Source organism: Scyliorhinus torazame, chromosome 7, assembly GCF_047496885.1.
Source record: "Scyliorhinus torazame isolate Kashiwa2021f chromosome 7, sScyTor2.1, whole genome shotgun sequence".
Classification (NCBI taxonomy): domain Eukaryota; kingdom Metazoa; phylum Chordata; class Chondrichthyes; order Carcharhiniformes; family Scyliorhinidae; genus Scyliorhinus; species Scyliorhinus torazame.
The window spans coordinates 254,406,291-254,434,182 of NC_092713.1; the positions used below are offsets into that span (position 1 = coordinate 254,406,291).

The following is a 27,892-nucleotide window of genomic DNA, read 5'->3' on the forward strand; positions in this document are numbered from 1 at the left end:
TATCGGGTGGGAATGCTTGGCTTCCCCGTGCTCCTTGTGGAGTACAAGCTCCCCAGCTCGGGGCAGGGTGTCTCAATTACCCAGTGTATATAATGTCAGCCAGTAAGGCATCAACCGGGCTGGAACCAGGTAGGGGTCTACCGGGTAGTGTATATATCATTTGTGCGGGGCGGGGGGTTGCGGCGTGATGGAGTGGCAGTAACCACTCCGGCGTCGGGCCGCCCCAAAGGTCCGCACCTTTAGGGGCCAAACCCTCACCTTGAGGGGCTAGGCCCGCGACGGAACGGTTTCCGCTTCACCGGCTGGCGGGAAAGGCCTTTGGCGCCACGCCAGCCGGGGCCGAAAGGTCTTCGCCGGACGACGCGGGTCCGCGCATGCGCGGGAGCATCAGCGGTTGCTGACGCCATCCCCGCACATGCACAGAGGAGGGGGTTTCTTCCGCCTCCACCATAATGAAGACCATGGCGAAGGCGGAAGAAAAAGAGTGCCCCCACGGCACAGGCCCGCCCGCGGATCGGTGGGCCCCGATCGCGAGCCAGGCCACCGTGGGGGCACCCCCCGGGGCCAAATCCACGCCGCCTTGTCCTGCCGTTCAAAAGGTGGTTTAATCCACGCTGGCGGGACAGGCATTCCAGCAGCGGGTCTTCGGCCCATCGCGGGCCGGAGAATCGGCGAGGTGGGGAGAATCCCGCCCCAGTTCTTTTGTCTATGGGAGCGATTGAACGGCCTCGTTCTGCCCATGTTGGTGGCACGATGAGGCCTTTAAATCTCGCAAGAGTCCTCTTGGGAGATGTGCGATGCTCAGAACGAGATCTCGCGAGACGTTGCAATCCGGACCTTGCCCTCGCCGGGACGAGATCCAGATTTATATATTTAACTGAGCCATTAGTTGCGGGGATCCAGAGGCTGCTGTAGGGTATCTGAGGAGGGTCGAGAGATCGGGGTGGCATTTAAAAATGGCAGCATTTAAAAATTAGCTAAGTGTGTCCTCGGCGGGGCGTTTCCAACTGAAGCCAAACAACTGAGCCCCGTTTGATAGCGGGGTCATTCTTGATGCGGCAGGCACCGAGAAACACCATGCTATATGTGCCCAAAATTAAACTCTGTTTTTCTGTGGGAACTGAGAAATCCTCACAGAACCCAAACTGAGCACTGGTGAGTAGGTTATTGCTCTATAGGTGCCAATGTGGAAAACCGCTCAGGTATATCCTGTCCACAGAAAGTGCAGAATTTATCCCATTTAGGATGATGGTAATGCCACACAACACAGTGGAGGATGTGTGAGGATGAGACTTAATCTGCACAAGGACTGTGTGGTGGTCACTCCAATCAATACTGTTATAGAAAACTGCAACTGTGAAAGTAGATTGGTGAAGTGAAGATCAGGCAGATTTTTTCCTCTTGTTGGTTCCATCACCACCGTCCAAAGGTATCATAGAACATACAACACGAAAACAGGGCCTTTGGCCTAAACTGGTCCATGCCAAATGAAAAGCCCATCTAAGCTAACCCATTTGCCTGCATTTGGCCCATATCCCTCTAAATCTTTCCGATCCATGTACCTGTCCAAATGCCATTTAAATGTTATCAATGTCCCTGCCTTGACCACTTCCTCTGCCAGCTGATTCCACATACATACCACCCCCTGTGTAAAAGGTTGCTCCTCAGGTTCCCATTAATTCCTTTCCTTCTTAACTTAAACCTATTCCCTCTAGTTCTTGATTCCCCAACCCTGGGAAAAAGACTGAGTGCATTCACTTTATCCATGCCTCTCATGATCTTATACACCTCAATAAGAGCACCCCTCAGTCTCCCACGCTCCAAAGAAAAATGTCCTAGCCTGTCCAATCTCTCCGTATAACTCAGCCCCTTGAGTCCTGGCAACATCCTTGTAAATCTCTTCCGCACTCTCTCTCCAGTTTAATAACATCTTTCCTATAGCAAGATGACCAAAACTGAACACAATACTCCAGGTGCGGCCTCACCAACGTCCTGTACAATTGCAGCATAACTTCCCAACTTCTCTACTCAATGCCCTGACTGATGAAGGCCAGCATGCTAAAAGCCTTCTTCCCTGGCCTATCTACCTGTGACTGCACCTTTAGAGAACTGTGTACCTGAACTCCAAGGTCCCTCTATTCCAAGGTCCCACCATTCAATGTGAAAACACTACCTTAATTTGACTTTCCAAAATGCAACACCTCACACTTATCTGTATTGAACTCCATTTGCCATTTCCTGGCCCACTTCCCAGCTGATCAAGATCCTGCTGCATTTTTTGATAACCTTCCGCACTGTCCTACAGTGCTTGGCCTGCTCAGTCAGTAGTGGTGCTACCAAGTGACTCTTGGTAATGCGCATTGTAGCCCTCCCCACCCAGAGTATCTTGCTACCCTCAGTGCTTCCTCCAGTTGGTATTTAGCATGAAGCAACACTGGCTCATCAGCTGAAGGAGGGTGGTAGGTGGTAATCAGCAGGAGGGTTACTTGCCCATTTTTGACTTGATGCATGAGGCTTCAGGGGACCCAGAGTCATGTACTCCCAGAGCAACTCCCTCCTGATTGTATACCACTGTGTCATCACCTCTGGTGGATCTGTCCTGCCAATGAGACAGGATATACCCAGGAACTGTGATGGAGGAGTTTGGGACCTTGGCTGTAAGGCATGATTCAGTGAGACTGATTAGGTCTGGCTGTCACAAGACTAGTCTGTGGGGCAGCTCTCACAATTTTGACACAAGCCCCCAGATATTACAAAGAACAAAGAACAAGGAAAAGTACAACACAGAAACAGGCCTTTCGGCCCTCCAACCCCGTGCCGACCATGCTGCCCGACTAAACTACAATCTTCTACACTTCCTGGGTCCGTATCCCTCTATTTCCCATCCTATTCATGTATTTGTCAAGATGCCCCATAAATGTCACTATCGTCCCTGCTTCCACCACCTCCTCCGGCAGCGAGTTCCAGGCACCCACTACCCTCTGTGTAAAAAACATGCCTCGTACATCTCCTCTAAACATTGCCCCTCGCACCTTAAACCTATGCCCCCTAGTAATTGACCCCTCTGCCCCGGGGAAAAACCTCTGACTATCCACTCTGTCTATGCCCCTCATAATTTTGTAGACCTCTATCAGGTCGCCCCTCAACCTCCGTTGTTCCAGTGAGAACAAACCGAGTTTATTCAACCGCTATTAGTAGGGAGGACTTTGATTGGGTAGGGTGTGTCCCTGTCATTTCCGGTGCCTAGATTGATACTAGATGGTCCGTCCAGGTTTATTCCTTTTTAACTTTTCTATAGTGGTTTGATATAACTGAGTGGCTTGTTAGGTCATTTCAAAGGCAGTTAAGAGTCAATCACATTGCCATTAGCTTTCTTAACTCTTGCAAACTGTTTCTTATATTTCTTTTTTGCACCTATTACTTTTACTGTGTTCTTTTTATTCACTTTATAGCTCTGTGTCTAATAGATTTTGTTTTCCTTGCTTTCATGTAAGCTTTTCTTTTTGTTTGATTCTCTCTCTTACCTCATTTGTAGATTATGAATGCTTAACTATGCAGCCTTTGACTCTAACACTATTTACTGGTTTGGAGTGGACCAAGTATTTCTTTGACTGCTTCCCACTGCTTGCCTGTGAATTGACCCATGAATAGCTCAACCTGTTTTACTGCAATCAATTCATTTCTCATCCCTTTGAAATTTGATTTACTTAAATTTAAAACCTTGCTTTGTGACTCCCTCTTGAACTTAATTTCAGATTTAAATATAATGATTACTATTTACAAGATTTTCCCTTACCATCAGGTTATTAATTAAATCTAGCTTGTCACCCACCACTAAGTCTAGTATGGCGTGTTCTCTTGTTGCTTCTATAAACTAATTTGACTTTAGGTAGTGGGAAACTTCCACTTCTTGTGTCAGAGATAAAATTATGGTTGGGACCAATTATGTCATGGGGTCCAAAATGCATGTTTTAAAAAGAACCCCACAACTGCAGTTGTGTGTCTTGGTTGATGTGTTGGGTGCTCTGGATCCATGGAACACACGCAGGCCACCAACACTTAAAATAGTGCAACACTATTTTATTAAGTCAGAAACTGTTGAACATACTTTCACTGTGGGTTAACACGATATTAGATTGAACTAAAGACCTATGCCTTGTCCTAACCAGTCTATGCACTCAGCACATGGTGAAGATCTGTGCTGCAGGCTGTGAGCTCTGTCCTACTAGGAGGCTGCAGCTCGAATGAATGGGAACTCTGATGCCCCCTGCCTTTATAGTGTGTGTGCTCTAACTGGTGATTGGCTGTGGTGTTGTGTGTGTTGATTGGTCCTGCTGTGTGTCCATCAGTGTGTGTGTATCTGCACCATGATATACTGGTGTATATTATGACATTGGTCTCTTATTCAAGCGAATGGTTCAAAATTGAAGATGTAGGAATCATTTCAGATCATCAGTGGATAAGTGACCCATTTGATTTTAGCTGCCCATCCACTCAATTTCTGGTGAGTTTGTTGGGGTTAATATTGACCCCAAGGTGTACTTAGCAACATTGAATACTCTTGAGGGATTTTAGAAAAGGTAGAGTAAGTAAGTCATTTGGTCCCTCATTTTGTGAGCCATGGCAGCTCTATGCTTTAATCCTTTTCCATGTGCCTAAATACCATTGCTTCCCAACTATTTATGTTCCTTTTCCACACCTTCATCAATTCTGCATCATTAGCGGGGTGTATTCCACACCCTCTCAATCCAGTGTGTCGAAGATTTATTTGTGTTTTCACATTTAACTGGTTAAGTTCATGTTCTAAGATTGTGTCCTTGCATTTTCAAAACAACTGAATGCTTTATGGTCTAAAGTACTCCACAAACTCAATGTCTGTTTATGTCGCCCGTGTGGACAGCTAAGTGGCCCATTAAGCAAAAAAATCAGAACCCTGAGGCTAAGTCACATTGAATAGATATGAATGTCCAGATCAAGTCTGCTTCAACCCTAACATTGTGGAATGCCAAAAAGCAACAAAGCAACAACTGTTCCATAACCCCTTTCTTCAATTCAATTTAAAGACGAATTTCTGCAGAAAGTTTGAATATAGGAGGGATTATTCTTTAAAAAAAAATTTAATTGGCACTGTCAAAATAATGTACGTTACCGTTTGTTTTCATTTACTGTACAGTTTCTTCTTATGTTTCTCTGTTTACAGTTTGTCGCCATCTGGCTCAGCATACAATCCTCTCTAACCCCCCCCCCTCCAGCTCCCCTCTCCTTGACCCTCCCTCCCTTCCCCCCTTTTTCACTGCTGCTCCCCATTTTTTTTTTTGCTGGGTTTTGCTACCTCACCTTGCTCCCCCTCTCCAGCCCGGTCCTCCCTCGTTTTCATTTTTCTATCTTGTCCTGGCTGTTTCTCTCTGGCCACTGACTATTTATTTATTTATGTGCTGGCCACAAACAGGTCTCGGAACAGTCGGGTGAATGGCTCCCATGTTTTGTGGAAGCCCTCTTCCGACCCACGGATGGTGAATTTGATTTTCTCCATTTGGAGAAATTCTGATATGTCCGACAGCCAGTCTGCAGGAGGGATGTATTCTTGTTGGATAAATCAAATATTATCAGTTGTTTATAAATGCTGCTAAATAGAGAAAATATTGGTTCTATAGTAATATCTCAAAGCACAAAGAGAGGGTACTCTGCCAATCGTGTCTGTACCAGTTCTTTGTTGTAGTACCCTGAACAAATTCTGTTATCTTACTCACTCCTTAGCTCTGTATCTTCCTATCCGTTGATTTTTATTCACTTTAAGGATACAACTTCTCGACAATTCAATATTGTGCTGATGCTTTGACTTCTTTGTGGAGCGAATAGTTGATTTGATTGGAAATATGATTAGAAGTTGAGTTGTGATTGTTTTCCAGGGAAAGATGGATGGAGGAATTCCGGTGAGTTGGTAAAAATAAAATAGAAACGGTGCACAGTCAAAACGTATGCATCTGACCTGAGCTACAGGGGTAATTTTCAGCTTACTGCTGACATTTGTCCAAGCAGAATCTGCGGTTTGGCTTTCAGCTCCTTTTCAAATAGGTCAGTAAATACTGTACAAATGATAAACAATGGCTAGGTTGTGATTGCAGTTGGATTGATGAGTTCAGGTCATAACTGTATGACAACCCTACCACTAAACAAACAGGAATCACCAGTAATGGCCTTTTTTCAAAGTACTAAGTGATTTCACATATGACAGAAGTGAGAGGGGAACACATTCTTTCCACTTTGCACTCAGTGAAACGAATGGAACTGCAAATATAAAGGCACACTACATTGACACTGTAAGTATATAATCCTTCAGAATAGACCAAATATTGAATTAGAAATATGACAAAACTGTGCTAAAAGTTGTGCATAAATGGGAACAGTTGATTTAGTCATTAAATATTAAGTTACTAAACATATTGATACTGAAAGCACAAAATTAATCATGTAAGTAGTTTGGCAGACCCTGTTAACACTATATGTCTAACCAGGGCATTTTATTCAAGCTAGTGACATATTATTAAATGGCAGCTATTTAATAGCAGGCGATGGTAATACCTGATAATGAGTATAAAGCATTCAGCTTTACTGCAGTGCATGCTAATGAGCTTTTACATCATAGTGTAGAATTTCAGATTCAGGATCATACTTCATAAAATTGATTACTCCGTCTCAAATATATTAAATAATTTTGAAACATTATATTTAATTTTGTGAAAAGGTATGTTTCCATTTGTCACTTAGTAATGGCATTCTAATACCCATGGCGAGTAAACATCTGAACATTTTGGCAGATTGAAATATCTCATGGTTGATAATGGAAAGCCAGTGAATGGGCGTATTGTGTTACAATTGCACTTACTAAATATTACTTGTAAAATATCCCAAGTGCCAAGCTGTTAAGAGAACTGCTAACTCAATCCTATTAATATTCATAGCTTCATATTGGATTTATAATTTGTAGTTTCTGTATGTTCCTCTGCATACGTCTCTGTCACCCAGATCTTATTTTTCTGACAGGATGTAATCAAAAATAAGGTAGATAAGCTTCAAGAATAATTAAAGGTGATTATCCCCGAGTTCAGCTCGGGAGAACAAAACCCCAGCAGAAGAACAGGGATTGCTTAAGGGCATTACACGAAGGAATAGAGATGCCTGCATTTTTGTTAAAGCTCCTTATAGTAGCTTCAATATGTGCAGTGATTATATGCAAAGACCAGAGAAGTTAAGTTTTGTGTATAGGTCATTTTCCGGAGTACAAACTCTGGTACGGCCGCATTTGGAGTATTGCGTACAGTTCTGGTCACCGCATTATAGGAAGGACGTGGAGGCTTTGGAGCGGGTGCAGAGGAGATTTACCAGGATGTTGCCTGGTATGGAGGGAAAATCTTATGAGGAAAGGCTGATGGACTTGAGGTTGTTTTCGTTGGAGAGAAGAAGGTTAAGAGGAGACTTAATAGAGGCATACAAAATGATCAGGGGGTTAGATAGGGTGGACAGTGAGAGCCTCTCCCGCGGATGGAAATAGCTGGCACGAGGGGACATAGCTTTAAACTGAGGGGGAATAGATATAGGACAGAGGTCAGAGGTAGGTTCTTTACGCAAAGAGTGGTGAGGCCGTGGAATGCCCTACCTGCAACAGTAGTGAACTCGCCAACATTGAGGGCATTTAAATGTTTATTGGATAAGCATATGGATGATAATGGCATAGTGTAGGTTAGATGGCTTTTGTTTCGGTGCAACATCGTGGGCCGAAGGGCCTGTACTGCGCTGTATCGTTCTATGTATAAAAACACAACTGTTCGTTGCACAAATGCTGATTGATCTGTTGTTTCCAGCACTTTCTGTTTATATTCTTCAATGCTCTCTGTTGCCTCTAATTAAAACTCTTGGCGATCAGATACTAACTATAAAGCATTATGCAGGTCTGCAGGATAATACCGCAGTCCACAATAACACACTGAGCTAACGACTATCCAACTCATTGCTAGAGTCAGCGTGTATAAGTTACTATTGTCAGATTTCAATTCTTTAAATGTTTTAAGATTGTTACAGGAGCCAAGGGCGCGATTCTCCACTCCCGCGCCGTTTGGGAGAATCGCCTGGGCCGCCAAAATTTCCCGCGACGCCGGTCCGACGCCCTCCCGCGATTCTCCCAAGCGGCGGGAATGGCCCCGTCGAGTTCCGCAGGCCGCAGGCCGGAGAATCGCCTGAGACACCCAAAATGGTGATTCTCCGGGGAGGGGGGGGGGGGGGGGGGGTACTTCAAATGTGGGGTGGCCCGCGATCGGTGCCCACCGATCGTCGGGCCGTCCTCTCTGAAGGAGGACCTCAAAGAACAACAAAGACAAAGAAATGTACAGCACAGGAACAGGCCCTTCGGCCCTCCAAGCCCGTGCCGACCATACTGCCCGACTAAACTACAATCTTCTACACTTCCTGGGTCCGTATCCTTCTATTCCCATCCTATTCATATATTTGTCAAGATGCCCCTTAAATGTCCCTATCGTCCCTGCTTCCACTACCTCCTCCGGGAGTGAGTTCCAGGCACCCACTACCCTCTGCGTAAAAAACTTGCCTCGTACATCTACTCTAAACTTTGCCCCTCTCACCTTAAACCTATGCCCCCTAGTAATTGACCCCTCTACCCTGGGGAAAAGCCTCTGACTATCCACTCTGTCTATGCCCCTCATAATTTTGTATACCTCTATCAGGTCGCCCCTCAACCTCCTTCGTTCCAGTGAGAACAAACCGAGTTTATTCAATCGCTCCTCATAGCCTATGCCCTCCATACCAGGCAACATTCTGGTAAATCTCTTCTGCACCCTCTCTAAAGCCTCCACATCCTTCTGGTAGTGTGGCGACCAGAATTGAACACTATACTCCAAGTGTGGCCTAACTAAGGTTCTATACAGCTGCAACATGACTTGCCAATTCTTATACTCAATGCCCCGGCCAATGAAGGCAAGCATGCCGTATGCCTTCTTGACTACCTTCTCCACCTGTGTTGCCCCTTTCAATGACCTGTGGACCTGTACTCCTAGATCTCTTTGACTTTCAATACTCTTGAGGGTTCTACCATTCACTGTATATTCCCTACCTGCATTAGCCCTTCCAAAATGCATTACCTCACATTTGTCCGGATTAAACTCCATCTGCCATCTCTCCGCCCAAGTCTCCAGACAATCTAAATCCTGCTGTATCCTCAGACAGTCCTCATCGCTATCCGCAATTCCACCAACCTTTGTGTCGTCTGCAAACTTACTAATCAGACCAGTTACATTTTCCTCCAAATCATTTATATATACTACAAAGAGCAAAGGTCCCAGCACTGATCCCTGTGGAACGCCACTGGTCACAGCCCTCCAATTAGAAAAGCATCCCTCCATTGCTACCCTCTGCCTTCTATGGCCTAGCCAGTTCAGTATCCACCTTGCCAGTTCACCCCTGATCCCGTGTGACTTCACCTTTTGTACTAGTCTACCATGAGGGACCTTATCAAAGGCCTTACTGAAGTCCATATAGACAACATCTACTGCCCTACCTGCATCAATCATCTTAGTGACCTCCTCGAAAAACTCTATCAAGTTAGTGAGACACGACCTCCCCTTCACAAAACCGTGCTGCCTCTCACTAATACGTCCATTTGCTTCCAAATGGGAGTAGATCCTGTCTCGAAGAATTCTCTCCAGTAATTTCCCTACCACTGAAGTAAGGCTCACCGGCCTGTAGTTCCTGGGATTATCCTTGCTACCCTTCTTAAACAGAGGAACAACATTGGCTATTCTCCAGTCCTCCGGGACATCCCCTGAAGACAGCGAGGATCCAAAGATTTCTGTCAAGGCCTCAGCAATTTCCTCTCCAGCCTCCTTCAGTATTCTGGGGTAGATCCCATCCGGCCCTGGGGACTTATCTACCTTAATATTTTTTAAGACACCCAACACCTCGTCTTTTTGGATCACAATGTGACCCAGGCTATCTACACCCCCTTCTCCAGACTCAACATCTACCAATTCCTTCTCTTTGGTGAATACTGATGCAAAGTATTCATTTAGTACCTCGCCCATTTCCTCTGGCTCCACACATAGATTCCCTTGCCTATCCTTCAGTGGGCCAACCCTTTCCCTGGCTACCCTCTTGCTTTTTATGTACGTGTAAAAAGCCTTGGGATTTTCCTTAACCCTCTTTGCCAATGACTTTTCATGACCCCTTCTAGCCCTCCTGACTCCTTGCTTAAGTTCCTTCCTACTTTCCTTATATGCCACACAGGTTTCGTCTGTTCCCAGCCTTTTAGCCCTGACAAATGCCTCCTTTTTCTTTTTGACGAGGCCTACAATATCACTCGTCATCCAAGGTTCCCGAAAATTGCCGTATTTATCTTTCTTCCTCACAGGAACATGCCTGTCCTGTATTCCTTTCAACTGACACTTGAAAGCCTCCCACATGTCAGATGTTGATTTGCCCTCAAACATCCGCCCCCAATCTATGTTCTTCAGTTCCCGCCTAATATTGTTATAATTAGCCTTCCCCAATTTAGCACATTCATCCTCGGACCACTTTTATCCTTGTCCACCAGTACTTTAAAACTTACTGAATTGTGGTCACTGTTACCGAAATGCTCCCCTACTGAAACATCTACCACCTGGCCGTGTTCATTCCCCAATACCAGGTCCAGTACCGCCCCTTCCCTAGTTGGACTGTTTACATATTGTTTTAAGAAGCCCTCCTGGATGCTCCTTACAAACTCCGCCCCGTCTAAGCCCCTGGCACTAAGTGAGTCCCAGTCAATATTGGGGAAGTTGAAGTCTCCCATCACCACAACCCTGTTGTTTTTACTCTTTTCCAAAATCTGTCTACCTATCTGCTCCTCTATCTCCCGCTGGCTGTTGGGAGGCCTGTAGTATACCCCCAACATTGTGACTGCACCCTTCTTATTCCTGATCTCTACCCATATAGCCTCACTGCCCTCTGAGGTGTCCTCTCGCAGTATAGCTGTGATATTCTCCCGAACAAGTAGCGCAACTCCGCCTCCCCTTTTACATCCCCCTCTATCCCGCCTGAAACATCTAAATCCTGGAACGTTTAGCTGCCAATCCTGCCCTTCCCTCAACCAGGTCTCTGTAATGGCAACAACATCATAGTTCCCAGTAGTAATCCAAGCTCTAAGTTCATCTGCCTTACCCGTAATGCTCCTTGCATTAAAACATATGCACTTCAGGCCACCAGACCCGCTGTGTTCAGCAACTTCTCCCCGTCTGCTCTGCCTCAGAGCCACACTGTCCCTATTCCCTAGTTCTCCCTCAATGCTCTCACCTTCTGACCTATTGCTCCCGTGCCCACTCCCCTGCCATACTAGTTTAAACCCTCCCGTGTGACACTAGCAAACCTCGCGGCCTCCTTTCTTCCGCAGCCCCGCAAGATCCGTCTGCCATCTTCTTGCGGGGCGGACTCGGAGAGGACGGCATCCACGCATGCGCGGGTCACGCCAGTTATGCGGCGCCGGCCGCGCATGTATGCGGCGCCGCCTGTATGCGGCGCCGCCTGTATGCGGCGCCGCCTTTATGCGGCGACAAGGCCTGGCGCGTGTAAATGACGCGGCCCTGCTCCTAGCCCATTATCGGGCCCTGAATCGGTCGGGATAGGGGCCGTTTCGCTCCGTCGTAAACCTCAACGGCGTTCACGACGGTGTGGGCACTCCGCCGCGGGAGTGGAGAATCCCGCCCCAAATATTGCCGTGGAGATAGGTGTTTTAAAAGTTTTTCTCTTATTAAGATAAATTATATTAAATAAGAAAAACAAAGCTGAGAAATATACCTTTTCCTTATACTTGTCATTGTAATTATAGATTATTACAATTAATATATTGTGATAGTCCGCATTAGTAACATCCAACGCAGCATTTGATTAGTTTCAGGATCGTTGTCATAAAGCTAGGTTCCTATTTTGAGTCTAGGTTCCTATTTTGAGTCATGACTACCTAAACAAAGGTACTGATATTTAGTTTAAACTCTGAAGTAATTGTTTAATGGGTTCTGAGCTGAGTGAAATCAGTCATCTGATTATGTTTCTCGTAATGAGATTTGAGAATGTGCAGCTGCCTAGAGGAAATAGCAGTGTTAAACTTTAAATCAAACATATCCACACGTGATTTATTTACAGATTTGTATTTAGGTCACCTGCTCTGGGTGAATACTCCAATAACATACATATTCCTGTCTGTTTTAAATAAAATTCCCAAATGTTTCCGGGGGGAGTGCAAGTAAACTATGTTGGAGTTCACGAAATGATCTGCAAAATCCACTCATTTTCACTTCACGGCACGATTGTGCTGGATGTCTCCCATACTGCTGCACTGTAAATTCTATGATTCAAAGGTGTTAAAGCAACTGAAATATTGATTTATTCATAACAAGTGCTGGCTTTAGCATAGAAAATCAGATCCCATTTTGTGGGCAGCTCCTGATTTCATCTGTTACACTAGGCTATCCCAGCCATTGAAAGTAGTGCTGTGGTATAATCTGTTTCCAACTGCCTTTGCCTCTGTATTTGTGCCGGTTGTGTGTGTGAGAGAGAGAGAGAGACAGCCATTGTGAAACAACATTTGCCCTTAAGGCACAGGCTAATTTGAATGCATGCTTCAGTAGTACAGCAGACACTGGGAGAAAGTCTGATGTGGATTCCCAGCCGATCTTGGTATGGAATAAATTGCACCTGCCTTCAAAATACAGTCAGAAGCTCCATGGACTGACATATTCAGGGGCGCGATCTCTTTGTCAGCTCCGGAGCGGTTGGTTCTCCTTTCAGCACCCACATGTGAATGTTTCTGCTCCAGAGGCTGTGTGCACAGACTTGAAGACCAACCCCGAGTTTAACCCTCCCTCGCGGTATCCTGTTTCACAGATCTGTCTCGCTGCTCACACAGCCGAGCTGTCCCCTGGAGGTGTGTGTTTGCTGCTTCCGCAAATCTGAGCTGCTTCTACCTCCATTGTATTAGTGAGCCATTTTAGGCATAGCTGGAGTATTGGGAGGATGTATTTAAAGTGCTAGTTGTGCAACAGCAAGGTGACGAATCTTGTACTCCAAAGATGAATGGAAAATAGGACCTTGAGCACTAAAACAGCGGGAGTCCCGAATCGGTGAAAACTGAAAACTGAACTTGGAGCTGGATCGTTCTGTTCACGGAAGAGCAATCGGTAAGATGTGTTGACTACAGGTAACAGTTAAAGCCGACTTTATTAACTTCCTTTCATAATTGACATGACCGTGATAAGGGCGAGTTTTAAGCACAGAATAGCTAAGTCATCGCAGCTGCTTGCATTGTACTGTTTGTTGCAGAGTATGTGAAATGTAAATTATTAAGAGGAAGAAATTTTGTCAGAGTTCCAACAAGAACTGGAACTGTGGGATGCCATTGTTGGTAGTCGGAATGCTCATTTTAATATTAACTGCAAGTTTCCAGTAAATTCATGCAGAGACCTCTTCCTGTTAGCTCTTAAGTTTTTTATTTGAGGGTTTTGCGTCCCTTTCCTCCCCTTGTACAGATACAAATGCTTCATGCTCGTTTTGCTTTTTGTTGGGATTTGCTCTTATTCCATTGACCCATGTTGGAACAGGAAATTTCCGATGCAGCAAATGCATCCGAAGATGTCAACCTGCTTACTGTTCCTACTCCCCATCCACTTCCGGATAATGGTCCTTTAGCAATGCATCCATTCAAGCCTTGATTTCCAGCTTTAATCAATGTAACTTCCTATGTTCGAAGTAAGAAAAAGGATACAATGAATAGACCAGAGCAACTAACATGGATCTGCTGCTTTATTCATCAAAGTGATATCTTTGATCCTCGAGTTGTACTGCTAGATTGGAATAACTTGTTTTAGGTTGAAACCCCAAAAAATGTCCCCCCCTTTAGTGATTCGTTCAGATCAGCGTATTCTTTACAACCATATGCAAAGGGGGGGGGGGGGGGGAGGGACAGGACTGTTCAACTGCAAGGCATTTGTATGTCAATGTAATACTTTTTCAACTGAACACACATATATCCATCTCTCCAATAGAATAACAAAATAATCACACTGCTGAAATCCTGAAATCCTTAAGGGAGAAACGCGCCCAGCTATAATAAGGATGAAAACTTTACTGACATAAAGAAAAGTAGTCAATGGTCACTATGGAGATTTAGGTCAAAGGGTGCTGGAATTTGCAATTGAATTTACTCAAACAACAACCTCTTAAGACGCAGACATTCCACATTTTGAGGATTGCAAGTGAAAGCAGTTTATTGTATTAGCCAAACCTGTGTGCTGTGGTCAACAGTCAACTGAAGTTGAATTATACCCTATTGTCATTCATTTAAAATGCTCGGTAGGAATTGCAGGATAATATTCAGCATGTTCTTCCTCTGACTTTATTCCAAATCTGTGGGTTACCTCTTGGCACTATGCAGTGAAGTTGTTTCACTCCAGTATAATATTTTACTCATTGCAGTATATAAAGGAGATTCTAATGGAGTAAATTGCATGGTTCAGTTAAATATTATTGCATTAGTTATAACAAATCTTTACTTTTAGTATTTAAATTATGTGAATGATCATGTTAACAATACTACAGTGGAAGAAATAATTTAACTGTAAATATTGTGAATTGTATAGTGAGGAGTTGTTCAATGGGAGATTTGATGATAGTTCCCATTTTCAAATGGCTGACCGGAACCAAGTCATTTTCTGATGTGCACCTACAAGAGGACAATTTGCCAGTTTCATTCGCATTGTATTTTAAAATAGGTCAACTTGATGATTTCAACACTTTGACATTTTTTTCTCCACCTGGAGGAACATGTTTACCTGGATTTTATCACTTTGCCAGGCAACCCTCTGTAAACATTGCGCTGGAACTATACACCTTCTCATGTGTTATTAACTAAATACTTCTGGGAGTAAAATATTTAAATGAAACCCTCACATCCTAACTAACTACAAACTCTACACCTTTCCATCAGGGAGTATCCTTGTATTTTTTCTTGAAATGAAAGACCTGTTTCAACCAAATGATCACAGAATTCAATTTTATCTGATTAACCTGCACCACCATACAGTGGAGGAATAACAAGATTAATATTTATAATTCTAATACTATCTAAATTTTACACACAAAAATCCCCTTGCTGATGCTACGTAGTTTGATTGTCCTAGTTCTTGACTCATGTACTCCAAGTGAGAGGAGCAGTGAGAGGAGCAATTATGATGACTAAGTTGTAGTTGGCTTTTACATACCTGAGGCATGAGGTGGTCGCAGTTTGGAGCCACTGGATACGGGGTCATAGGATGTCCCTGCAATAGCTGAAGCCACGTCTGACTATTTAGTGGCTGCCGCTACCTGTGTTATCTGAGTTAATTTCTCAATCCTTTTGAGGTGCCTGACTAGTGTGAAAAGATATGCACCCATCTTGAGAGAGTGCTGTCTCATTGGACCCTGGAATGGATATAACATGAAAAGAAAAAGAATCCATTAAATATGACCAGCAATTCATTATAATTTGATTAAACAAAAGTACTTGTATGCTCTCTGCAAATATGGCCAAAGGGAAAAAATATTTAGAGTGACTGAGGGCATGAGCAATTCACCACATTATTGTATTGCCACCTGTAAAGTGATTTCAATTTACTACAATTTTCCATAATATTATTGAAAGGATTCAGCAAAGAAAACCTTCACTATAAAAATTGCACTTTAAAAAACTTGGTGAAAATACATTTTCAATCCACAATTAACTTGAAAGCACTGAATGTGCAATGTGTTTATTTGTGGATTTTCTGATGGCTTTGTCTCATTTGAGGTTTGGGGGGGGCGGTTAATTTGAAAAACCTTTGTTTCAGAATTCGAATTTGGGGCAGGGAACATGCTAAATGGTTCTGCATCAGGATTCTCAATCAGATATTTTCAGTTTCAAAATCTTCTTTTTCTCAAATTACTCTTTCAGCTTTATGATTCAGGCGGCCTAAATTATAGTCATAGTTCAGGATATGAACCATATTGCCTTCCCAACTGGGTGAGAATTCAGATTTGTCAGTCAGCTATATGAGGAGAATTTTTTTTAAAAATTGAACTCTGGATTAACTAAGGTAAAACATATCAGTACTGGAAAATGACAATGTTCACAGAAAAATGGCTCTTCAGATATATCCGTTTCGGTCAGAATCTAATTTGAGTCCTTTGGTAAGAAGTCGGCCACATAGACCTAGGGGGAAGTAGATGGGGAAATCATGATTTGAATTTCCTGAATTTTGTCTGAGTACTTTAGCTGAAAATAGTCTGAAGCGTGCCTCAAATATAATGCCTGTTATAGCAGTGCCACCTGGTCGCTGAAGATTTTGTCCTACAGCATTGTGTCTCTGGTCCAGAGATGTCTGTCCTCATGCACTGCAATCAAAATAAGGGTCAGTGCCAAGCTACCCTTGAGCTATGTGTTCTACTACACTGCTGCCAGGGCACACACAACCCCGTGTGGAAAGTAACATTTTATCACAGATTAATGGTTTTGCAATAAACTGGAGGTCTAAATTTGTGCCGGGGTACCTGGATTACTAAGTAATGATCTTCATGATTGTTTGCTGATTCAGCTATTAATAAAAGTGTGAGTGTCAAAAAATGTTATGTTCTAGTAAAGTAAATTATTGAAATTAATTTTGATGCAGAACCCCAGTATTCATTTTCATATGTTTTTGATAGTTCCACCATCTGACTTTCAATTGTTGTACAGCAACATTTCAAATCCACTGGACAATTTTACAGTTCAGCGTATTCTAGTTTTTCACTGTTTTCACTTTTAATCCTGTGTAATCAGTGGGGAACTATACGCAAACGGAAGGAGCATCAGCACTAAAACAAAGCAATGTCTCCACCTGCACTCCCTACAAGCACATTTCCTATTCTGTGTTTTTTTTTTTTAAATTGCCCCCAAGTGTAGTGAGGTATTTAACTAACAATCAGTGACTCCATGAATAATCAAACATTATTAAAAAGGACCGGGGGATGAAGATGGGGAGGCATTGGAAGACGAATAGGAATCTCGGGAGGACTGTCATTTTTACCAACTGCACTCTGCCCGCCAGAGACAACGGGAGCGCATCCCAGCTCCAGAAATCCTCCTTCATCTGATCCACCAACCGGGCCAAGTTCAATTTATGTAGCCTGTCCCAATCCCTCGCCACTTAGATACCCAGGTACCTGAAACTGTCCCCAACCACTCTGAACGGCAGTTTCTCCAGTCGCCTCTCCTGACCTCTCGCCTGGACCACAAACATCTTGATTTCTAGCATTTTCTGACTTTAATTCAAACAAGGAACAAATATGTTAATTTGTTGTCTCTCCCTCTCTCCCTCTCGTGGGTACACACACACAGTAAGTCAGTCACGTGTGCAGCCACTGGGTGAGGGAAGGGGTTGGGGATGCGTTTGTATGTTGTTTTGGATTATTGATGGGACGCAATGTTGTGATAAGTACTAAAGTTTGTACAATGAGTAAGAAACTGTCCAGTGAAGTAGCTACTTGTGTTTAATTAATCCTCACGGAGTTCTTTTAAATAAAGCAGCAACATTTACACTTGCTTTTATTAAACTTTTCATTTTAATGATTTCTGGTAACTTTGATTTTAAATGGGAAAGAATGGATTTGCTTTCTAATTTTAACAGCCAATGCAAAACATTCCAGATTACTTTCTCAATCATTTTTCAAGTCCCCATGTTTAATCCAATCTCCAAAGCACAGTGGTTAGCACTGTTGCTTCACAGCCTCAGGATCCCAGGTTCGATTCCCGGCTTGCGTTACTGTCTGTGTGGAGTCTGCACGTTCTCCTTGTGTCTGTGGGGGTTTCTTCCGGGTGCTCCAGTTTCCTCCCACAAGTCCCGAAAAATGTGCTGTTAGGTCATTTTGACATTCTGAATTCTCCCTCCTGTGTATCCGAACAGGCGCCAGAATGTGGCGACCAGGGGGTTTTCACAGTAACTTCACTGCAGTGTTAATGTAAGCCTACTTGTGACAATAAAGATTATTATTATATCTGTAACAAAGTTAGTATCGACACGTTTCCTATTAATTCGTATTGCTACACTGGCATACATTTTACAAATATACAAGAAGTAATCTCTTCTTCCATTTAAGCAGCCCCTCAGGATTGAGGATGACTTGCTTCCACTCTATTCCAATGAGTTCTGATATTGCTGATGATCTGCAGATTCTGCCACATGCAGGACAGATGGATTATTGGTTTGGACGCTCCCTCTCACACTTCAACTCTGTCTCTGCACAAACCTGACAAAGACTCTATATGTGTTTGATGCCTTCCTGAATGTGCCTTTTCCATTTTTCATCCGGAGTCAGCGACTTTCATGCATCAGTTGGTATGTTTGACCTCTTCAGGGATGCTTTGGGGACATCCCTAAAGTGTTTCCACTGTCCAGCTGGGAGCCGCCTGCTGTGACTTGAATTCTGAGTCGAAAATCTGGGGTGAGATTCTCCGACCCGCCGCCGGGTCGGAGAATCACCGGGGGCTGGCGTGAATCCCGCCCCCGCCGGTTGCCGAATTTTCCGGCACCGGGGCAGCACGGTAGCATTGTGGATAGCATAATTGCTTCACAGCTCCAGGGTCCCAGGTTCGATTCCGGCTTGGGTCACTGTCTGTGCGGAGTCTGCACATCCTCCCCGTGTGTGCGTGGGTTTCCTCCGGGTGCTCCGGTTTCCTCCCAAAGATGTGCAGGTTAGGTGGATTGGCCATGATAAATTGCCCTTAGTGTCCAAAATTGCCCTTGGTGTTGGGTGGGGTTACTGGGTTATGGGGATAGGATGGAGGTGTGGACCTTGGGTAGGGTGCTCTTTCCAAGAGCCGGTGCAGACTCGATGGGCCAAATGGCTTCCTTCTGCACTGTAAAATCTATGAAATTTGGCGGGGGCAGGAATCGCGCCGCGCCGGTTGGCGGGCCCCCCCCCCCCTCCCCCCCGGCGATTCTCCAGCCCGGATGGGCCGAAGTCCCGCTGCTAGAATGCCTGTCCCGCCGGCATGGATTAAACCACCTCTCTTACCGGCAGGACAAGGCGGCGCAGGTGGGCTCCGGGGTCCTGGGGGGGCGCGGGGCGATCTGGCCCCGGGGGGTGCCCCCACGGTGGCCTGGCCCGCGATCGGGCCCCACCGATCCGCGGGCGAGCCTGTGCCGTGGGGGCACTCTTTTCCTTCCGCCTTCACCACGGTCTCCACCATGGCGGAGGCGGAAGAGACTCCCTCCACTGCGCATGCGCGCGGGAATGCCGTGAGCAGCCGCTTACGCTCCCGCGCATGCGCCACCCGGAAATGTCATTTCCGCGCCAGCTGGCGGGGCACCAAAGGCCTTTTCCGCCAGCTGGCGGGGCGGAAATCAGTCCGGCGCGGGCCTAGCCCCGCAAGGTTAGGGCTCGGCCCCCCAAGATGCAGAGGATTCCGCACCTTTGGGGCGGCGCGATGCCGGACTGATTTGCGTCGTTTTTGGCGCCGGTCGGCGGACATCGCGCCGATACCGGAGAATTTCGCCCCTGGTGTCAGGTGTATAAATGACATGTATCACGGAGCTGTTTTGGAGTGATTAGCGCCTCGATTCTGGGTAATGTGCCTTGGGAGAGGACACTGCTTTCTTGCCCCTGGATTTGGAGGATGTTGTAAAGTCACCACTGGTGGTACCTTTCTAGTGCTTCGAGGTGCTTGTTGTATATTGTCCAAGTCTCTGAAGCATATAGGAATACGGGGATCACTGCTGCCCAGTAAACCGTGATATTAAAGTCACAGTGCAATTTAGATGCACCACAGACATGGGGTGGGATTTTCCGATTGCCGCGCCAAAATCGCATTTGACGATTGACCGGAGAATCTATTTTTACGCCGAAATCGGGCACTGTGCCATTTTTCGAACCCCCCCCCCCCCAAAACAGCATAATCTAGGAGTACGCCGCAGGGCGTTGGGACGGCTTCAAGGCATCACCCGAGGTCCTCCCCAATGCTCCGCCCCCGACGGGCCGACTTCCCAACGGCATCGGTCGCATGCCCTCACAATTTTGGGGACCTTGCATGGCGGCTGCGGACTATGTCCAGCGCCGCCACAGATTTGATTGGGGGGGGAGCTATTCTGCCAGGGGCTGGGGGGACTGGTGGGGGGTGGCGAGGGGGGGTTTACGGGGGGCATTATCTGGCAGGCTGGGTTCACGCGCAGCCAGCGCCATGTTGTACGGCTCGGCCACCACAGGCCACCACCGTGCTCATGCGCGGCCACGGACCCAGCCATTCTGCGTCGTATGTGGCGCGGCTACTAGTGTCCCACTGGGCAGAGCATCGTGCGGGGGCGCCGCCGACCTTTTGGTCGTAAAACCAGATGCTTCCTCCAGACATAGCCGCAAAATCGGGGAATCCAGCCCATGATCTTTACTGTGTGTGAAATTCAAGTATGAGGAACAGCGCCAACCATTTTTTTTCACCTTGGGCATTCATTCCATGGGCTTTAGCTTTGCTGACAAACCTGTTATGTAGCACCGTAATAAATGTCTTTGGAACTCCAAGCACACAATGTCAAATGTTACCTCATCAAAAAACACAATCAAGTTAGTTAAGCAAATCTATATTGGCTCTAGTTAACCTATGTTTGTCCAAATTACTTAACTTTTCATGAACGGACATGTGACTGGTGAAGTCTACTGCAGAGAAGTGTAAAGTAATACATTTGCTGGGAAGAATGAGGAAGTGCAATATAAAATAAATGATACAGTTCTGAAGGAGGTGCAGGAGCAGAGGATCCTGGGGTTATTTATATGTACACAAATCATTGAAGATGGCAGCTGGGCAGGTTGAGAAAGTTATTTATTAGGTCTATGGGATATTGTGCTTTATAAACAGAGCATAGAGCACAAAAGCAAAGATGTCACGGTGAACGTTTATAAAACCACATGTTTGGTTGGAAATATTATGTCCAGTTCTTGCACCATGTTTTAAAAAAAGACATGGAGGCATTAGAGAGTGTGCACAAAAGATTTACAAGGATGATCCTGGGGTTGAGGGTAGATTGGCAAATCATAAAATCCCCACAGTGTAGAAGGAGGCCATTCGACTCATCGAATCGTCACCGATCTTCTGAAAGGGTACTTCACCCAAACTCACTCCACGCCCTATCCCATTAACCCCTTAATCAAAGCTACACATCCTTTTGGACACTAAGGGACAATTTAGCATGCCCAATCCACTATCCTGCATATTTTTGGACTGTGGGAGGAAATCGGAGCACCCAGAGGAAACCCACGCAGACATGGGGAGAATAGGCAAACTCCACACAGTCACCCAAGGCTGGAATTGAACACGGGTCCCTGGTGCTCTGAGGCAGCAGTGGAAGCTGTTCTCTTTGAGAATAGAGAAGATTTAGAGGAGACTTGATAGGGGTGTTCCAAATCATAAGGGGTCAGGACAGAGTAGAAAGCATGAAAAAGTTCCCATTGGTGGAAGGGTCAGGAGCCAATTTTAAAAAATTGGCAGACTGATCAGAGGTGGCATGAGGACATTTTTTTTTAAACGCAGCAAATGGTTAGGATCTGGAATGTACTACTTGAGTATATGGTAGAGGAAGATTCAATTGTAGTTTTCAAAAGGGAGTTGGATAATTTTGATAGAGGAAAATAAATGCAGGACTAAGGCACAAGTGTGTTTGATAACGTTCCACATGGTAGGCTTATCAGCAAAGCTGAGGCCTGTGGAGTAAAGGGGACAATGGCAACATGGATACAAATTTGGCTGAACCTCAGTAAACAAAGATGAATGGTGAATGGGTGTTTTTCAGATTGGAGAGTTGTGTATATAGTGGGGTTTCCCAGGGGTTGGTATTAGGAGCACACTTTTCTTGATCTATATTCATGACCTGGACATGGGTGTGCAGGGGACCATTTCAAAATGTGCTGATGGCACAAAACTTGAAGCATTGTGATCTGTAAAGAGGATAGTGATGGACAGTCTAGTGGAATGCACAAACATGCAACAGCTGAAATTCAATGTGGAGAAATGTCAGTCATGCATAATAGGTAGGGAGGAGGAAAAACAATATAAAACAGAGGATACAATCTAAAGGAATGCAAAAGCAGAGGAACCAGGTGTTTTATGCGTACAAATAGTTGATGGTTGCAAGGTTGATTGGAAAAAGTGGTTCATAAGGCACATGGGCCCTGGGATTTTTAAACAGAGGCATGGAGGGGGAAAAAGTAAGTGAGTTATAGTGAACCTGTATTGAAAACTGCTTCAGCCTCAACTGAACATTGTGTCCAATTCTGGGCAAACCACTTTTAGGAAGAATCATAGAATTGACAGTGCAGAAGGAGGCCACTAAGCTCATCGAGTCTGCACCAACCCTTGGAAAGGGCACCCTACTTAAGCCCAGCCTCCACCCCATCCTTGTAAACACAGTAACCGGACTTAATCTTTTGGGCACGAAACAGGCAATTTATCTCTCCAGCGCAAAGTTTAGTGCTTGTACGGTTTGTTTTTTGTTGTGAACTGTTCAGAGTATCCTACCCCCCCTCCCCATACGTTGGTACTGAGACGAAGGTACCCTGTTTCTCCAACACAAATTAGTGTTTGCACCGTTTGGCCTTGTATATATGTTTTACTGTTTTATTAAAAAGATATGGCCAATCCACGTAATCTTTGGACTGTGGACAGAAACTGGAGGAAGTGCAAACTCCACACAGTCACCCGAGGCCGGAATTGACCCCGGGTCGCTGGAGCTGTGAGACAGCAGTGCTAACCACTGTGCCGCCATGCCGCCCCTGTAAAGACATTAGACGGGATGCCGAAAAGATTTACGACAATGCTTCTAGGAATGAGGAATTTAAATTACATGGCGAGATTGGAGAAGCAGGGACAGTTCTCCTTCGAGAGAGAGCAGGTTGAGAGAAGGTTTGGTGGTGGTGAATAATGGGGGTGTGAATGGAGGAGATTTGGAGAAAGTGTTCCCATTGGCAGAAGGGTGCTGAGCCAGAGGACACTGATGAATGGCAAAAGAACCAAAGCCAATATGAGGAAATATTTTTTTCTACGAATGGTTAGGGTCGGGAATGAACTTCCTCGAGTGTGGTGAGACAGATTCAATTGTGAATTTCAAAGAAAATTACGTAATTATCACAATGCAATTGTTTTTGTAAGTTTATGGTGAAAAGGCATGTGAGTAGGACAAGCGGGGTTGCTCTTCCAGATTGCCAGCATGGACATGACTGGCAAAATGACCTCCATTTGTGCTGTAAACATGCTATCTTTCAATGATATAAATGCAAATCTTTCTGCCTTTCTATATAATGATCTTGTCATTGCAGGTAGTAAGCACCATCAACCCACACCTCCAATGACGGTACCAACTCCGAAAGTATCAGTACCTGACAGCTTGCCAATGGAGACATTCAATAGTTATGGCTGTCTGTAGCTGGCGTAGTGAGAGAAGTACTCCTGTCTGTCTTCACACAGGTAAGAAATTTACCTGTTATTGCTGACCCATATGGATCTTTGCGAACAAGGTTGAATAACTTGTAGACGCTTTGTTTGGGTTTGCAAATGGGGATGGACAGAGATTTCAGAAGCAGAAAGATCCAGTACAAAATTGCTTTCCGTTAATTCTGTCCCTTTTTTTGGACTACATTTTGTCTTGGGACTCTGAAACTGCCTTCTTGGAGAAATCTCAAAGACTGAAACTAAATTCTATTTTTGATATAATACATGAGCTATTTAAAAAAAAAAAAAATAGGATTAGAAATATTAATATTTTCCTTTTGTAGTCTGGCCTGATTTCTCAAGAAGGAAGTGATCACTTTTTACAGAACCAAGTGTCAAGGCACAACATTTATAGGGTCGGCAGAAATGTTTGACACTGGACCACCCCCTTCTCCATACCAAGAACTGCTACCACTTTCCAACCAGTGTGACTAAAGTATTCTTTTAACAACATTTTGGGAGGGACCAAAACTAGGGACCATAAATATAAGATGGTCACCAGTAATCTTTTCGGGAATTTAGAAGAAACTTCATTACCAAAGAGCGGTGAGAATATAGAAGTTGCTACCACAAAGTGGAACTTGCTACCACAAGGCAAGATGCCTTTGAGCGGAAGTTAAACATGTATTTGAGGGAAGAGGATATGCTGATGGGGTTAGTTGGGTTGCAGAATAAAGGCCAGTGTGGACCAATAGGATTCTGTGAAATCTTCTTCCCCACCTCGGTTTTCTGCCTGCTTTCTTTCTCTAATTGACATAGTCTGAATGTGGTTCTCGGGACCTGTGAAAGATTGAAACTCTGCTGCCACTGTGACAAAGTGAGTTGCATTGTTTGCACATTGAGTTGTTTAACTGAAGCCAATGTTTTTCCTTGGGTGAAGGATGGAAAATAGATTTGCAGAAATAAATTTTGGGAAAGCATTTGTGGCGGAATTTAATGTAATCTGCTGAAGCAGGATTCGGGGTGGGGTAGGGGGGCATAGAATCACGTGGGAGCGGGTACATCAGAATCCCGATGGCGGGATCCAACAGCGGAAGAAAGCAGCGGGAGTAGCAAACATGTATGAACCCGGCAGAAAGCCAATGAAGATTGTTAAGCAGACAGTAAAAGAGACATTTTTCTAGATGCTCAGTGTAATTAAATACGCCATTGGGAATGAAGCAAGTGGTGAGCTGGGATCACCTGTCGTCAGACACCTGGCCAGTGTAAGTGGCTGTATTGATGTAAGGTTACCAGGTGGAAGGGCAACCATTTTGCACAGAGAACTGAGAGTTCAGAAAACTGCAGGTTGAGAGTCATAGATGGGAGGGGGAGGAGCTGACGGTACAGGCATTGGCACTTTAAATGCAAGGGTAGCAGCCAGGAAAAGGTCTAAAATAAAATGGAGATCACATATCCAATATTGTTGGATGCATAGTGCAGGAGGAACAACACTAAGGGAGGGGTTGCCAGACTCTACATGCAACATTATAGGAGAGACAGGAGCAGCAATTTGGCCCATCATCACCACCCAATTGAACATGTCCGATGCATAATTTCTCCTCATTGGCCGGCCACTGTGTGATCGAGGTTGGACAGCCTCTTTTTTGACCCGCTCAGGAATCTCGACGACCCCGGGGTCAGTGGGACCCAAATCACCCGATAATTGTCACACAGGAAGCCTGTTCATGACTCTAGATATTAAAATGTAAAAAGAATCAAAAAGCTTTGATCTTGTGTGGTAATAAATATTTTAGGAACTTGATAATTTGACATTCCTGATGTGACAGAAAAGAAACAAAAGCTAAAGTTGCATCAGCGAAGTCCCCTCACATTTTTCATTTGAATAGTTGTAATGTTGTTGACATCCAGTGGGAAGAACAGGAAGGCGATTGTTCCTAACCATGATTTTTTTTTTGTTTGCAAGTCAACCTGAAACCATGGGCTGAATTTTTTTTTTTTGGGTCAGGACCCTGATGTCGGGAGCACTTCCAAGTCCTGAACTCGCACTGCGCCAGTGCCTGCTGCCCAGCGTAATTTTCAAGAAGATGGCCAATTAGTTGGGCGTGTCCGCTGTCCAGTTTTGGATGGCAGATGGGCTCCTCCATTTGGAGATTCAATGGGAGGACATCAATACGAACTGATTGGCAGCCCCAGCATCAGAGGTGGGAGCTTCTGGAGTAGGTGGGAGTAAGTAAGGACGGTTCCTTTCCCAGTTGCAGCCACAAATTAAGCTAATAAGAAGGGTTAGGGCCTTCAGACATTGAGGGAGGGGAGCATCACCCCATCTCCCCTTCCACTATGGTAACAGGCACTGCTGAGGTTGTGGCTGTTTTCAGAACAAAGCTTTCCAAATACGATTGGAACCTCCAGTTCCTATATCTGCCCACACTGCCGCTGGGAGGCTGCCCCAGTTTCGTGAATGGCCAGCCTCCTGATGAGTAGAGCACCCTATGCACCGGAATGAAAATCCAGGTAGGATTGTGAGTGTACTCTTAAGGCTTCTAGGGATGGAATTAGTTACCTCCTGCATTCGCGCAGTTTGCAAGTGTGTAGGAGCCGTTGACTCTTCCAAAATTGCCAGCGACTGGACCGCCTCAGGAAGCCAACATGCCACTTGGGAATGTGAAATTGAAACCGTCCCCACTTCCTCAGCCGAAGAAAAATCCAGTCCAATGTTTTAAAACTGAGCTGTGGAGGAGAAAATTAACATTGTTACAAATGTGTGGTATTAAAACACTTTGAACAATTTGAACCAACAATTTCTGAGAGAAAAATTAGGCATTGTATGGAGAGTTTTCCTGAAGGCAGTTATGTCAATACCGCATTCTCACTTGTCCCTCATTGATCTTTTTGTCTGTCCTCACAGGAAGGCATGCCACAAACATTGACTTCTACAAGTATGTTTAATACGAGTGGCTTTAGCCATCAACTTCACCCAACCAAAGAAACTGAACATGAAAGGCTGATATTTCAAGATGGTAATCTAATCTCTGCATCTTTAGAGGCTCTGATCCAACATCTCCTACCTACGGTCGATTATTATCCTGAAGTAAGTGTTTGCCACTTTTATTGCTTATTCAGCAAAAGATCTATTTTTAACAAAAGTAATGCATTTTCTCCTGACTGTACTTGCATAGGAATTAGCGGCAATCTTTAAAAGATTGCTCTTAAAAATCACTGCACCATTGAATCTGTTTTCCCAATGTCACTTGGCACGATTTAACCACTGTGTTGCGCCCGCCGTGGATCTGGTCAGGCTGGTTAAATAGTAGGAATGGCCAAAATCGAGATTCGCGCTGGGTTCCGACATGTTCCAACATCACAGCCAAATATGGTGAGCAAATCATTACTCCCCATTTTCATTCATTTCCATCTTATTAGTACGGTTGAAGTCGAATGTGAAAGCTTCCTGGGAATTAACTGGCTCCCCAGCGAGAAATCACAAGGGTGTTGTTCAGTACTCCAAGCTGGCGCAATGGTTGCCGAAGGGAACTGAGGAGTTGAGAAGCCATTTCCAATTTCAGCCATGCAGCACAATGGCATGAGATGCCCATTACAGTGTCAACTATAGCTGCTGCCAGTCTTTCCTACCAAACTCTTCCAGGACAGAACCTTGCTCATCGTTCTATGCTGAAGGTGACTGTGAGCAGCCTCAGCTTCACAGCTGAAGACTATTGTTAATGAGGAATGGGCCTTGTTAGTTGTGAGAGTACCGCAGCTTTTAAGTGGTTTCTCGTGGGTATGTGTGCCATGTGTCACGATGGTTATTGCACCGCATTTCAGTGCAACTTAGCAGCCTGAACTTTAGAAGTGCCAGCACCATAGAGGCAACAGCCAGCAATCAAACACTGGCTGGACTTCAGCGCTGAGGATATCCTTGCGACCATAGGGTAAGTTTGTGGATCAGGAGAGGGCTCCTGAGCACAGTCTCCCTGATGTTCACAGCAGTGGTCTGAGGTTTAGGGGCTCCTTCTGTGGCCATGGGCGAGTGTTATTGGTTTCTCTCCTCCTCGAATTCCTTGCAGACATGGTTTATGTCAGTCCTGCAAAACTGCCCTCACAGTGCTAGTTCGACGCCGGAGAAGGTTGAAGCGTCAACACAGGCTGGAGGCAGCATTCCATGTGCAGCGGGCCACTGCACACCCTGAAGACCCGGCCACCCATCAGGCCGAGGAGGAACCCAGAGGGGGACGCCAGCGACAGCCCAAGGTGTACAGGCATCGTTGGTACTCGAGGAGATGATGGGAAGCATGTGCCGCAGGAGACTCCGTCTCAACAAAGAGACAGTGCGACACCTGTGCCATGTCCTTGTGGGCTCGACACTCCATGGAGGAGGAGGACACCCGCTCCCAG

The 27,892-nt window shown here is 45.2% G+C and overlaps 1 protein-coding gene across 4 annotated transcripts in view; it reads left to right on the forward strand.

Moving 5' to 3' along the window:
* The window catches only part of LOC140426962 (ras-GEF domain-containing family member 1C-like), a 159,288-nt gene that overhangs the window by 20,799 nt on the left and 110,597 nt on the right, over window positions 1-27,892 (forward strand). The window contains exons 1-3 of one of the 4 annotated variants that reach the window (XM_072512284.1): window positions 12,505-13,217; window positions 23,386-23,533; window positions 26,406-26,588. In XM_072512284.1, the coding sequence (XP_072368385.1) occupies window positions 26,412-26,588 (177 nt within the window). In that variant the 5' untranslated portion in view covers window positions 12,505-13,217; window positions 23,386-23,533; window positions 26,406-26,411. Of the gene's footprint in view, window positions 1-12,504; window positions 13,238-23,385; window positions 23,534-26,405; window positions 26,589-27,892 lie in introns of those variants that run through there. The other 3 variants (XM_072512283.1, XM_072512281.1, XM_072512282.1) reach the window with 3 other exon arrangements.